Source organism: Toxorhynchites rutilus, chromosome 2 (genome assembly GCF_029784135.1).
Source record: "Toxorhynchites rutilus septentrionalis strain SRP chromosome 2, ASM2978413v1, whole genome shotgun sequence".
In the NCBI taxonomy this organism is placed as follows: Eukaryota; Metazoa; Arthropoda; class Insecta; order Diptera; family Culicidae; genus Toxorhynchites; species Toxorhynchites rutilus.
Window position 1 is genome coordinate 166,818,235 of NC_073745.1, and position 13,714 is coordinate 166,831,948.

The window sequence follows — 13,714 nt, forward strand, 5'->3', positions numbered from 1 at the left end:
GAGTGCCTACAGAAGCGCTTACTACCACTATTGAAGCAGCACGAGGGCCCGACCATCTTCTGGCCGGATCTCGTTTCGTGCTACTATTCAAAGGACGTGTTGGAGTGGTACGAAGCCAACGGGGTCACCTTCGTGCCAAAGGAAATGAACCCGCCCAACGCGCCGGAGCTTCGCCCAATAGAGAAATATTGGGCGATTATGAAGCAGGCCCTCCGGAAGAACCCAAAAGTTGTCAAATCGGAGGCGGACTTCAAGAGAAAATGGATTTCTGTTAAAAAAAAACCTACAACCTGACGTTGTACAGAACCTTATGGGCGGGGTAAAGAGGAAGGTGCGAGCATACGGGCTTGGGCTCGAAGTATGAATAGAAAGAAAATGCCAAAAGTTGTTTAATAGTTTTTATTTTACTGTCTAAAATTTACAAAAGGATCGGTCTACTGGGCGAATTTCTACAGCGTTTTTTCCGTGATGCAATTTGATGTGACACACCCTTTAGAAGTAGTTTGAACTCTAGTTTTAATTTCGACTTCCTCCCGATTAGCCGATGTATTTGTTTTGCTCGCATCTTCAATTGCGTTTTCTTCGCATCTATGTGTTTCTTCCCGGTTAGACGACGATCTAGATGTACACCAAGATATTTAATTTCATTCGATTGAGGTACTGCAGATCTATTGAACCTGATTTGTGGGCATGTGTTCTTATTAAGCGTGAACGTAACGTGGACCCATTTTGTTTCATTTACTTTAATTCTCCATTTTTGAAGCCACTTTTCCACGACCGTTATGTGTTCCTGGAGATCCCGTGAAGCAATCGTTCTGTTTTTGTGACTGCTGAGAATAGCTGTGTCATCTGCGAATGTTGTAGTCATTAAGTTACGCGCGGTCGGGAGATCAGCTGTGTAGATGAGATAGAGAACTGGTCCAAGAACACTGCCCTGAGGAACGCCAGCATAAATTTCTTGCTCTGGTGATAGAGTTTGGTTATACCGAACATGAAACTTTCTTCCCAGTAGATAAGAACGCATAATTCCATATACTTGTGCTAGCATATTTTTAATTTTATAGAGCAGTCCTTCGTGCCAGACTTCATCGAAAGCTTGAGCTACATCAAGGAAAAGCGCTGAGCAGTATCCGCGGCCTTCATATACTTTACGAATTTCTTCAATCAATCGGTGCACTTGTTCAATAGTGCCATGTTTTGCTCGGAATCCGAATTGATGATTCGGGATTAATCTTTCAATCTCGGGCGCTGGTTTAATCAGGATAATTTTTTCGAACACTTTAGAGAAGATTGGAAGGATGCTGATAGGTCTATAAGATTCCACTTTCTGTGCGTCTTTCCCTGGCTTAGGTATCATAATGATGGTCGAAATTTTCCATGCTTGTGGGAAATATCCTTTATGGGTCATTGCGTTGAAAATTCTCGTGAGATGTTTAATTGCTAGGTCAGGTAGTTCCTTGATCATATATCCGTTGATGTGGTCGATACCGGGTGACATTTTCACATTGATATGATTATTGATAACATGTCTCACCAGCCGATGTTTGATTTTCATTGTGTTTTGGTTTATAGCACCAGAAAATTCGAGCGTTTCTTGATTAGGTCCGGATTGATTCGGAGTGAAAACTTTTTGAAGATGGTTTGCAAAAGTTGCTGCTTTTTCATCGTCACTTCTGGCCCAATTACCAGAGGGCATTCTAAACGGCGGGACCTGTAACTGAGGTCGTTTTAGATTCTTAGTTGCCTTCCATAGTGAGTAGTTATTATTTTGATTTGGCGATAATTCAGTTAAGTAATTATGGAATTTTTCATCTTTCTCGTCTTGTAATAGCTTTCTTAATTTACGTTGTGCCACATTGAATTGGTTTTTAGATTCTGGCGATCGTTTGTTTTGCCAGATACGTCTTAGTCGTCGCTTTTCTGCAACTGCTGCTTTTATGTGGGAGGCAGTAATAATTTTTTTGTGTTTCTGAGGCTTCAAAGGTGGGGTAGCTATCTTCGCAGCGTTCTTCATGAGTACACTGAGCTGGTTAACTGCTTTCTCGATATGATGTTCGTTATCCAGAGGTAGATCGAGAATGTTAGAGGAGATATATGTCTTATATTTTGTCCAATTCGTTGAAAAGTTGATGAGATTAGATGACGTCTGCTTCACTTCCTTTTCTATGAAGTATTCCAGGAGTATTGGTGAGTGATCAGATGATAAATCCAGAAGAAGCTTCGATCGAATTCGTTTACTATTAATATTTTTTGTGACAGCGAAATCTAGCAGGTCCGGAAGTCGTGCGAGGTCCTCTGGCCAGTGTGTCGGTTCACCGCATGATGCAATGTCATAGCCAGAGTCAGTGATAACGTTGTATAATACGCGTCCACGAGTGGTAATCAGCCTTGATCCCCAAAAGGTGTGTTTTGCGTTAAAATCACCAGCGACGATAAATCGGTGTCCTTGGAGTGAGAAGAAGTCTTTCAGTTCCTCTTCCGAAAGGTGGTGGTTCGGTGAAGAGTAGAGTGCTGTTAGTACTATTTTCTCAGATTAATTCTCGATGCACACAGCCGCTGCTTGGATATTTAGAGAACTGTGACGGTGCCATAAATAGTGTGGAATATCTCGTTTGATGAGGACCGCAGCCCCACCTCTTGCTGACCCGTGCGGGTGATTTGTACCATAGAAATCATATCCCGTAACTTTGATGTTGTAGTAATCCGTCAGATGAGTTTCATTGATAAGAAAAACGTCAATGTCGTGTTGGTTCAAGAATAGTTTAATTTCATTCAAATGGTTATGTATCCCGTTTGTATTCCAATAGCAGATTTTCAACAAATTTATTTTGAACATTGCAATTTTTGGATGAGAAGTTGCTGGCTGCGCAACATTTCTTGCATCATTTTTTGCATTGATGTCATGAGTTACATAATTGAACCCATAAATACTTGTAATTGGTCCGCGGGAGGAATTATTGGTGTTGAAGGTTGGGAGAGTAGAGCATCCCTATACGATGTGCTAGGTGTAGGCGTGAAACCAGGAGGTTGGGGTTTCGGGTGTGTGGCTGAATTTACCGTTGGTTGCAGGGTTGGCTGATAGTTTGCAGGTCTGCTAGTTGCAGCTTTTGTCGAGATTCTTGCGGTTTTTTCTTTAATGTTGTATATACAGGGCACCCCCTGTAGTTTGCAGTGTGGTTGCCACCGCAGTTGCTGCATTTTTTTGCTTCTGTTGCTGTTCTTGAGACTGGGCATTTTTTTTGTCTCATGAATGCCACTGCAGACTACACAGACTGCTGGAAGGTTGCAATAACCTTTGGTATGCCCGTATTCTTGGCAGTTGTGACATGTTTTCTATCCATATAATACTGCGACCAAATAAATTTGCTTTTGTGATTTTTGAATCAAGTGCAGTTGGCAGGAAAGCTTCTGAAGATTATTCTTCCCCATCAGTAGAATATTTTCGTATCCAATATTGGATGCATAAAACCTTGTACCTTCAATGTAACGCTCTCGTTATCGAAGTCCCCCATATTATTCATTTATTCATTCATTCATAGTGCATTCAGATTTAACTTCAAACAAATGATCACTAAATCAACGATAGTCCTACGTCACCCTTGCGGTAATACCCTAGATATAACCCCTTCCTGTTTTTATGATCAAACATTTTGTCCAGGACCAATTATATCGTAAAAAGAGACACTCGAATATGATGTCGGACAACTATCATTCCCAGCTTCACAAAAATTGGTTTACTATTGGCAAGAATATTGTAAGCTTTATTCAAGATTGATAGCTGGTCTAGATGGTAGCGTTTTGTATAGCGTGGAGTAGAGAAACGTGAAGAATAGAAGAAATTGTTGATTTTAACGTAGAGGTCATTGTTGACGATTCTGACGTTATGTTACGAGCGACTATCCTTGTTTAACTTTCATGTTGTCGATGATGATTAACTGGATAGAAAACTTCCGTGGGCTGTGGTCTCAGATTTGACTGATTGTTTTGTCGAGAAAATGGTTTTGCATTATCAACCAGCGTATTCGTCCTTTGGCCACCAGTCATCGACTTGTTACTGAATCTTCTTCATCAAGATGAAAGGTGGGCCATTGTTTATGTGATATTAAAAGATAATTTTCGTTATGGTTATTGAAACCTTTTTTATATACTTCTTTACTTATTCATATGTTCGATTAATATTCATGTACCTATTTTTGTTGCAGCGTGAGGCTCGCGAAGTTCGTCAACTGGACAACGAACTTTTGAATCAGCGAAGAGCTCAAGAAAGAGAAAGACAAGCACAACTTGGAACCGAACGGGCAGCAGCGGCTACAACGGTTCTGAGTAAACTAGATGGTGTGGCATTGACATCTACGGAAACTACGGTGATTGGTTTTGATTCCAAATGTATAAATGAAAAGTTACCTATCACCAGGAAAACCAATGATAGTAGCACCACGATGTCATCACAGGAACCCGGGCAAATATACCAGGATCAACCAGAGGTAGCTAAATATTATGGTTTATCACTTTCGTTCATATGAAAACCTTTCAACCATAATTGGTTGTTTCGTAACAACTGTGTAGGAAATGTGATGCTAAATTATATTAGGTAGGGGAAAAAGAAATCCATTATTTTCTCGTTAGAAGGCTGTAGTGATCAATATATCGTATAGTATTGATCAAATAATTTTATAACAATCAAATAATTTTGTTAACAATGGAAGTCCAGAAAGCGAAAATTCAGTACACTTTACAGTTTTTCTTTGATAAAGGCTAAATTCAAACCAGGGCCCTGAACTTGTGAATACTATTTATGCTACGAAACTGTAACAGCTAATTACGTGCATTTTTGGATTTGTCGATCCCGTTCAGACATTTTCGATGTTGAAGATGCACATCGCACAGACAGGCTCGTCTTTGAAAATGTAGAATTTAGAAATACGGGACGGATTAATCGGCAAAGACCTAGGCAACGAACACGGAACACGAAGAAGGTAAACGATATGAAGTTCGGTACTTGGAACGTCAGATCTCTCAATGAACCGGCGCGAGCGGGTTGCTTACTCAAGAATTACAGCAGCATGGAGTCGAAATCGCAGTGATTCAGGAGGTTCGGTGGCCAAATTCCGGAGAAAGGGAATTCCGTGCAGTAGACCCTATTGCACACACTTCTTTCAAGTACCAGATCTACTACAGTGGTGGCAAAGCAGCGGAGCGGGGCGTCGGTTTCGTGGTGCTGGGAAAACAGAAAACAAGAGTCATCCGATGGAGGCCCGTAGATGACCGTATATGTGTGTTGAGGATCAAGGGCAAATTCCTCAACTATAGTTTAATTAACACCTACGCACCGACAAACGACAAATCCGATGACGCCAAAGATGATTTCTACGAAAAACTAGAATGAACCTATGGCGAGTGCCCAGAACATGACGTAAAAGTCGTCATCGTAGATGCAAACGCACAGGTTGGGAGGGAGGAATTCTTCCGTCCGGTCATTGGAGGGCACAGCCTTCACTCGTCAACCAATGAAAACGGCCTGAGGCTGATAAACTTTGCCGCGGCCGAAGGAATGGCCATATGTAGCTCCATAATAGCTATATATACAGCAATTCCATGTCAAACCGATATAGTGGTTTTCAGATTTTCGTGGGAAGTGGAAATTTTGTTGTTTGACGCAAACCATTAGACCCGTATTTTTTTTTTTTGTTAGGGTGCCATACGAATGAATGTTGGTATGATGGTATGACACCCCTCTCTCCTCTGGAATGGAGAGGGGGTCCCATAAAAATATTACACATATTTCATAACTCTGAAGGAAAAAGGGAAAATTCGGAAAATGAAATTCCCATATGTTCTACAATTACATAGCGACAAGTGTTGTTAGTCCATTTGATGTTTGCGCTAGCGAAATTGATCTTTGTTTGAAACTGGAAATGGATTTTAATGTGATGAAACGCAATCCTATATCTTCTTCTATCTATACCAATAAAAAAGTATCGCGAATGTTGATAAGAGCAGGACTCGAGGAAGGAATTGTCCGATTTAGGGCTGTCTTTATTCAAACATATTTTCTGTATAAAACATGAGAAACATGTTATTTTCAAGTGGTTGAAAAATCTTGAACGAGAATTGTCTGAAATTAATCTGATATTATAATGATGAGTTTTGTTAAAAACACTAAAAATACTAGGAATTTTATAGAAAGAGGTAAATTCAACGTGGTCGATTAGAAGATCAACCAATGAACATTTCTGCGATTGAACTTGCTTATAGTAAGAAAACGTGAATTTTTGAAGGTATTGATAACAAAAAACAAATGTTGGGCGGGACGAAGTTTGCCGGGTCAGCTAGTTATTTTTACATAACATATCTCGAAACCAGAGAGACGTTTTTTTTTGTTTTTAAGTTATGATTTTTCAAAGTTTACCGTAATAATTTCGAAATTATTCATTGTATTTATTATTTATAGCTTACATGGTTTCAGGACCAATCATTTTTTTATATTTTTTTCTTGAAGGCTGAGTTTTTTCACATTACATATACAAAAATCAGAGAGTTTTTTTTAGTTTTTGAGTTATGATTTTACAAAGTTAAAATGTTTTTTGTGCGGGTAGCTTAATGGGTAGAATATAGGAATAGGTATAGTTATCGGTAGAGATTAAGGACAATGAAACAAACATGAAAAAACACGTATCAGGTAAAGATATCTTAGACGACTAGTGGGTAGGAATTAAAAATCTGTTATATTTTTCATATTTTTTATTCTAGGTATAAAGCATGCTTAAAGTTACTTTTACAGTTTCACAGAATGTACTTCTTCCGAGAATCGTTTTATGATAATATAATTTTCATTTTCCTTCATATAACTGAGTTCCGGAAATTTGCTTCACATGATTATAACGGGTTTTAAGTTTTCTTTCCATTGTCTCTGAAAAAAACCATAGTGCATTTTAGAATCTGTTTTGGAAATTGCCCATGTATAAAGTTCTTTTGCAGTTGTAATGTGATGTCACTGTAAACTTGCTTTAGCAGCATTCCGCTTCAAAACTCCTCCTAAAGCGTCACATGGACCTTTCCCATGGCATGTGGCGAAAAAAATCCACTCCGCATCTATACCAAACTCTTTTTTCATTTGGCACAAATTAAAGGCTGTCATCTTATTTTTGTTCTGACTACCTGATCCTACCTGATGAGAAAATTGTACTTTCTTAAGGTCAGGCAACTTCCTTTGATAAAAACACAATCTACAATGAATAAACGAACTGCAACGTGGCTATGCTTGAAAGACTCCGCGATTGCAGTGAAACTGGTAAACTTTAAATCTGAAATATGATCATCCTTATTTTTTATATTTTTTTTCCAAAATATATATTTTTATCAAGGCTCATATGAAGTTAGCCTGACGGGGCCGGAGTTCAATATTTTAACAGTTTTTCTTATTATCTATGTTAGTAATATGTAACCGATTACTCGCGGTCGGCTCGAGGTTAGTATTACAAGTGTTCTCGTAATTGGGATGTTGCTGTCTCCAATGCTCTGTACGTGTGCCCGACACGGGATACTTCCTGTTGGGATGCAGCTGACCATTAATCAGCAACGCCCCCCTAGTATGTACCCCATATCTAGCGTGGTGCGTCTTCTCGACTCGAGTAATCCAGGATAGAATGGTCTCTAGCCGGCGCAATCATTAGCTCGTGTAGAGTTGTCATGAGCGGTACAACCTTTGGCTCTTGTTGAATCATCAGTGGACTGCACAACCTTTGACCCGTGTATCTGTAAAGAGTGTGTGTATGTATTGCCGCGACTAAGTAAAAGTTTATAGATCGGATAGGAGGGATATGAAACAGGGATACAACGAAGGAAACATCATTAAACGTTGACATCGGCGTTTCTGAGGAACAGGTATAGATGAAGCAGAAGATCAGGTTCACGGCTACCTAAGATATCCCGGACGGGGATATCCGATTGTCTGCCTTGTGCTCTCAGTGCCCTAGAGAGCTGAGAGCGAGCAGCATGGAACCGGATACACGACCAGACAACATGCTCGATGTCGTGGTAGCCATCGCCACAATCACAAAGATTGTTTGCTGCGAGCCCAATGCGATAGAGATGCGCGTTTAGGTTGTAGTGATTGGACATGAGCCGAGATATCACGCGAATGAAATCACGACCTACATTCAATCCCTTAAACCAAGCACTCGTCGAAACCTTAGGGATAATCGTGTGTAACCAACGACCGAACTCATCTTCACTCCACATGCGCTGCCAACTAACGAGTGTGTCCTGACGAGGAATATGAAAAAATTCATTATAGGCAATTTGCGTTAGCCTGACGGGGCCGGAGTTCAATATTTTGACAGTTTTTCTTATTATCTATGTTAGTAATATGTAACCGATTACTCGCGGTCGGCTCGAGGTTAGTATTACAAGTGTTCTCGTAATTGGGATGTTGCTGTCTCCAATGCTCTGTACGTGTGCCCGACACGGGATACTTCCTGTTGGGATGCAGCTGACCATTAATCAGCAACGCCCCCCTAGTATGTACCCCAAATCTAGCGTGGTGCGTCTTCTCGACTCGAGGAATCCAGGATAGAATGGTCTCTAGCCGGCGCAATCATTAGCTCGTGTAGAGTTGTCATGAGCGGTACAACCTTTGGCTCTTGTTGAATCATCAGTGGACTGCACAACCTTTGGCCCGTGTATTTGTAAAGAGTGTGTGTATGTATTGCCGCGACTAAGTAAAAGTTTATAGATCGGATAGGAGGGATATGAAACAGGGATACAACGAAGGAAACATCATTAAACGTTGACATCGGCGTTTCTGAGGAACAGGTATAGATGAAGCAGAAGATCAGGTTCACGGCTACCTAAGATATCCCGGACGGGGATATCCGATTGTCTGCCTTGTGCTCTCAGTGCCCTAGAGAGCTGAGAGCGAGCAGCATGGAACCGGATACACGACCAGACAACATGCTCGATGTCGTGGTAGCCATCGCCACAATCACAAAGATTGTTTGCTGCGAGTCCAATGCGATAGAGATGCGCGTTTAGGTTGTAGTGATTGGACATGAGCCGAGATATCACGCGAATGAAATCACGACCTACATTCAATCCCTTAAACCAAGCACTCGTCGAAACCTTAGGGATAATCGTGTGTAACCAACGACCGAACTCATCTTCACTCCACATGCGCTGCCAACTAACGAGTGTGTCCTGACGAGGAATGTGAAAAAATTCATTATAGGCAATTTGCCTTTCAAAAAGTGTGCCTTCTGAAGCGCCCACCTTAGCTAGCGAGTCCGCTTTCTCATTCCCCGGAAGGTAATCTTGAATAATTTTTCGACCAAAACACTCAATAGATGTCTTATTCTTGTTAGTAAATAAGATGAGCGTTTATCAACATTCATTGAGCGGATTGCCTCTATTGAGCTGAGACTGTCTGAAAAAATAAAATAATGGTCGATGGGCAGTGTTTCAATGATCCCTAGAGCATAGTATATCGCACCCATTTCTGCGACATACACGGAACAAGGATCTTTGAGTTTGAAAGAGGCACTGGAATTTTCATTGAAGATGCCGAAGCCAGTGGACCCGTTCATGTATGAACCGTCAGTAAAGAACATTTTATCAGATCCAACTTTCCCATATTTTTCCGAAAATATCGACGGAATAACATTGGAGCGTAGGTGATCTGGTATTCCATGGATTTTTTGTCGTATGGACAGATAAAAAATGACAGAGGAATTGCAAAAGTATGGGAAGCAAACTTGGTTGGAGATGCCTGGTGAAGGGTGCACGTCGTGGGTAAGGTACTCATGGTATAAAGACATAAAACTTGACTGAGGAGTCAGTTGTAGTAGATTTTCGAAGTTATCAATCACCAATGGATTCATGATCTTGCAACGGATGAGAAATCTGTAGGATAATTCTGTGAACCGAAGAGTAAGCGGGGGTACTCCTGCCAAAACTTCGAGACTCATCGTATGTGTCGAATGCAAACACCCCATGGCTATACGCAAGCAACGATATTGTATCCTCTCCAGCTTGAGAATATGAATCCTGGCAGCTGATCGGAAGCAAAAACTGCCATATTCTAACACTGACAATATCGTTGTTTTGTACAACTGAATGAGGTCTCCTGGATGGGCACCCCACCATGTTCCGGTTATTGTTTGGAGAAAGTTGATTCTTTGCTGGCATTTCTGTTTCAAATACGCAATGTGTCTCCCCCAGGTACATTTAGAATCAAAATATACACCCAGGTATTTGAAAAACATAGAGTGTTGAATCGTTTTGCCGGATAGGTAAAGCTGGAATTGGGCGGGTTCGTGCTTCCTAGAAAAAACGACCATTTCAGTTTTCTCCGTAGAGAATTCGATACCCAGCTTGAGGGCCCACGTGAACAGATTGTTCATGGTATCTTGCAACGACTTTTGCAGAACGACGGGATTAGTACCCGTGATGGAAATAACTCCATCGTCTGCAAGTTGTCTCAGCGTGCAGTCTCTAGTTAGACAATCATCCATATCATTGACGTAAAAACTGTACAAGAGGGGGCTTAGGCAGGAGCCTTGCGGTAGGCCCATAAAACTGTAACGAGAAGATTTTGAGTTGCCATGAGAGAAATTCATGTGCTTTTCTGACAGTAAATTGTACAGGAAATTTTTCAGAATTGGTGAAAGTCCACGATTATGAAGCTTCTCTGAGAGAATTTCCATGGAAACTGAATCAAATGCCCCTTTGATATCGAGGAAAATGGAAGCCATTTGTTCTTTGCGAGCAAATGCAATTTGGATTTCAGAAGATAGCAGCGCGAAACAATCATTCGTCCCTTTACCTCGGCAGAAGCCAAACTGCGTATTTGACAGCAAATTGTTCGTTTCGACCCACTTGTCCAAACGAAGTAGAATCATTTTCTCTAACAATTTGCGAATACAGGATAACATTGCAATCGACCTATACGAGTTGTGATCGCAAGCCGGCTTGTTGGGTTTTCGTATGGCTATCACTCTCACTTGTCTCCAGTCATGCGGGACAATATTCAGCTCCAGAAACTTGTTGAACATGTTCAGAAAACGCTGTTGTGCCAAGTCGGGAAGATTCTTCAACAAGTTGAATTTAATCTTGTCCGACCCCGGAGCTGAATTGTTACATGAGAGGAGGGCAATTGAGAATTCTACCATCGAAAAATTCTCATAATCGCATTGGAGCGGAATATCGCGTACGACGCTTTGTGCAGGAACAGAATCGGGACAAACCTTCCTTGCAAATTTGAAAATCCAACGGTCAGAGTATTCCTCACTTTCATTGGTATGGTTCCAGCCACGCATTCTCCTAGCCGTATTCCAAAGAGTACTCATTGCGGTCTCCCTTGACAAACCATTGACGAATTTCCGCCAATATCTACGCTTTTTTGCTTTAATCAGACCTATTAGTTTGGCTTCTAGAGCTTGGTACTTTCGAAACCATTCCACTAATCCAGTTTTCCCGAATTTTTTGAAAGCGGATGATTTTTCAAGGTAGACCTTTGAACACTCCCTGTCCCACCAAAGTGATGGAGGACGACGTCGGAAAGTGGTAGCCGGTACACGTTTCTTTTGAGCTTGAAGTGCGCTATCGTAAATCAAACTTGATATAAAATTATACTCTTCAAGGGGAGGAAGTTCATGCATCGAAATGATTGCTTCAGATATTAATTCTGCAAATTTTCTCCAGTCAATATTCTTCGTGAGGTCATACGCAATATCGACAGACTCACTAGATTTTGATTCATTAGCGATCGATAAAATTGTTGGTCACTACCGTGGGGATCTTGGATTACCTTCCATGTGCAATCCAGGGATAATGAAGAAGAGCAGAGAGATATGTCTAGCATGCTTGCCCGTGCAGGAGGGTTGGCTATCCTAGTTGCTTCCCCAGTATTTAAAACTGTCATGTTGAAGTTGTCGCACAGATCATAAATCAACGTGGCACGGTTGTCATCGTAGAGTGACCCCCATGCTGTTTCATGGGAGTTGAAGTCACCTAAGATTAACCGCGGCTCCGGCAATGCCTTGATAATATCAAAGAACTGATGGCGGCCTACCGTAGTCCTGGGAGGAATATATATCGAAGCAATGCAGAGTTCTTTGCCATTGATTTGTATCTGGCAAGCGACAACTTCAATGCCTGTAATCGATGGGATAGTGACTCTATAGAAGGAGTGACGTTTTTTAATCCCCAATAGTACACCACGAAACGAGTCGTTACGATCTAGGCGAATAATGTTGAAATCGTGAAAATTCAGCTCGTCGGCTGAACAAAGCCATGTTTCACAGAGAGAAAATACATCACAGTTAGAACTGTGAACTAAAAATTTAAATTGGTCTAGTTTAGGGATGATGCTTCTGCAATTCCACTGTATGACAGTGGTCAAATCCTTGACCTCTTGCGCTGAATTAGGCATCGAGGGAAATGAACGCTGCTAAAAAGCCACATTTTTCTTTCAAAAATGTTCTCGCAACCGGAAGCAAACATAATACTATGCTTTTAAGAGGATCATTTATATTTAAAGCATTTAAAATGTTATCCACAAGGTCTGAAAGCGCAAGCAGGCCAGGTAGTGGCTGTTGCTTCGACCGCGAAAATGGAACAGACGTGTTCGTTGTTGTTCCGGGAAGTGCTGAGGACCCCTGGTTGGTAGCATAACCACGTAAACCGGGAGGTACTTGCTTCGGCCTATTTTCAGCACGTTCAGTTCGAGGCTTCATTCCAACTTGGGAAGTTTCGGTATTCTTTCTGGGGAGTGATGGAAAAGAAGTAATTTTTCTTTTCCTGATGGCACCCTGCGATGTACCGGAACATCCGGCATTGGGAGCGTCAGCAACAGGCTCATCGTTCTGCAGAATGGAGTAGGGATTGTCCTGTGTCGTTGGCACGGAACTCTGAAGCATTTCTGCAAAAGTCCGCTTGGAACGTTCCTTTAAGGAACGCTTGAGTTTTTCCCCTCGTTGTATGTACACCGGGCATTGAGTAAAATCATGAGGAGTCCCGCCGCAATGAAGACACTTGTGCTCTTTCGCGCAAGGATTCTCATCATGGCTCTCTCCACAATCTGCGCAACGTTTTTTATTGCAACAATAGGCGGCCGTGTGACCGAGTTGCATACATTTGTTGCATTTCATTACCCGGGGTACAAACAACCGAACAGGTAAACGAAGTGCACCTATTGCAACGTAATTTGGAAGGGCGGAACCCTCAAAAGTCACACGAAAAGAGTTTGTCCGATTGAGAATTCTTTTGTCATTTTTATGTGACACAGATTTCAGTCGATCGCATGCAAGAATCTTCACAGTTTTTAGTGTGGAGTTCTTGAAGCGACCGACACCATCGATTATCTCTTTTCGGGTCAAACCCTTTTCGGTTATTACGCCGTCTATTTCGACGTTGCAACAGGGTACGTATACACGATACTCAATCGCAAAGAGGTCGCAGCGCGTTATTTTGTTCGCTTAGGTCCTGCTTGAGACGACAACTCGTAGTTTGTCTGGCCCCATCCGTGTAATTTCGGTAACGTCAGAAAAATGTTGAGTTAGTTCCTTCGAGATGCGAATGACATTGAGAGGTTTGGATTTTCGTCTAAAGTACACAATGAATGGGCCTTTGGAGCCTTCAGGGTATTCTTTAGGACGAAAATCCTGTTTCTCGTCGATTTCCTCATCTTCGGAACTATCAACTTCGTAAACAGAATTTT

At 41.5% G+C, this 13,714-nt stretch overlaps 1 protein-coding gene across 8 annotated transcripts in view; it reads left to right on the forward strand.

Annotated features, from left to right (window-relative positions):
- Positions 1-13,714, forward strand: part of LOC129769002 (voltage-gated potassium channel subunit beta-2-like) — a 112,446-nt gene that overhangs the window by 35,382 nt on the left and 63,350 nt on the right. For 7 of the 8 annotated variants that reach the window (XM_055771000.1, XM_055770993.1, XM_055770998.1 and 4 more), the window contains exon 4: positions 4,203-4,484. In XM_055771000.1, coding sequence (XP_055626975.1) covers positions 4,440-4,484 — 45 coding nt within the window. In that variant the 5' untranslated portion in view covers positions 4,203-4,439. Of the gene's footprint in view, positions 1-3,943; positions 4,081-4,202; positions 4,485-13,714 lie in introns of those variants that run through there. The other variant, XM_055770999.1, reaches the window with a different exon arrangement.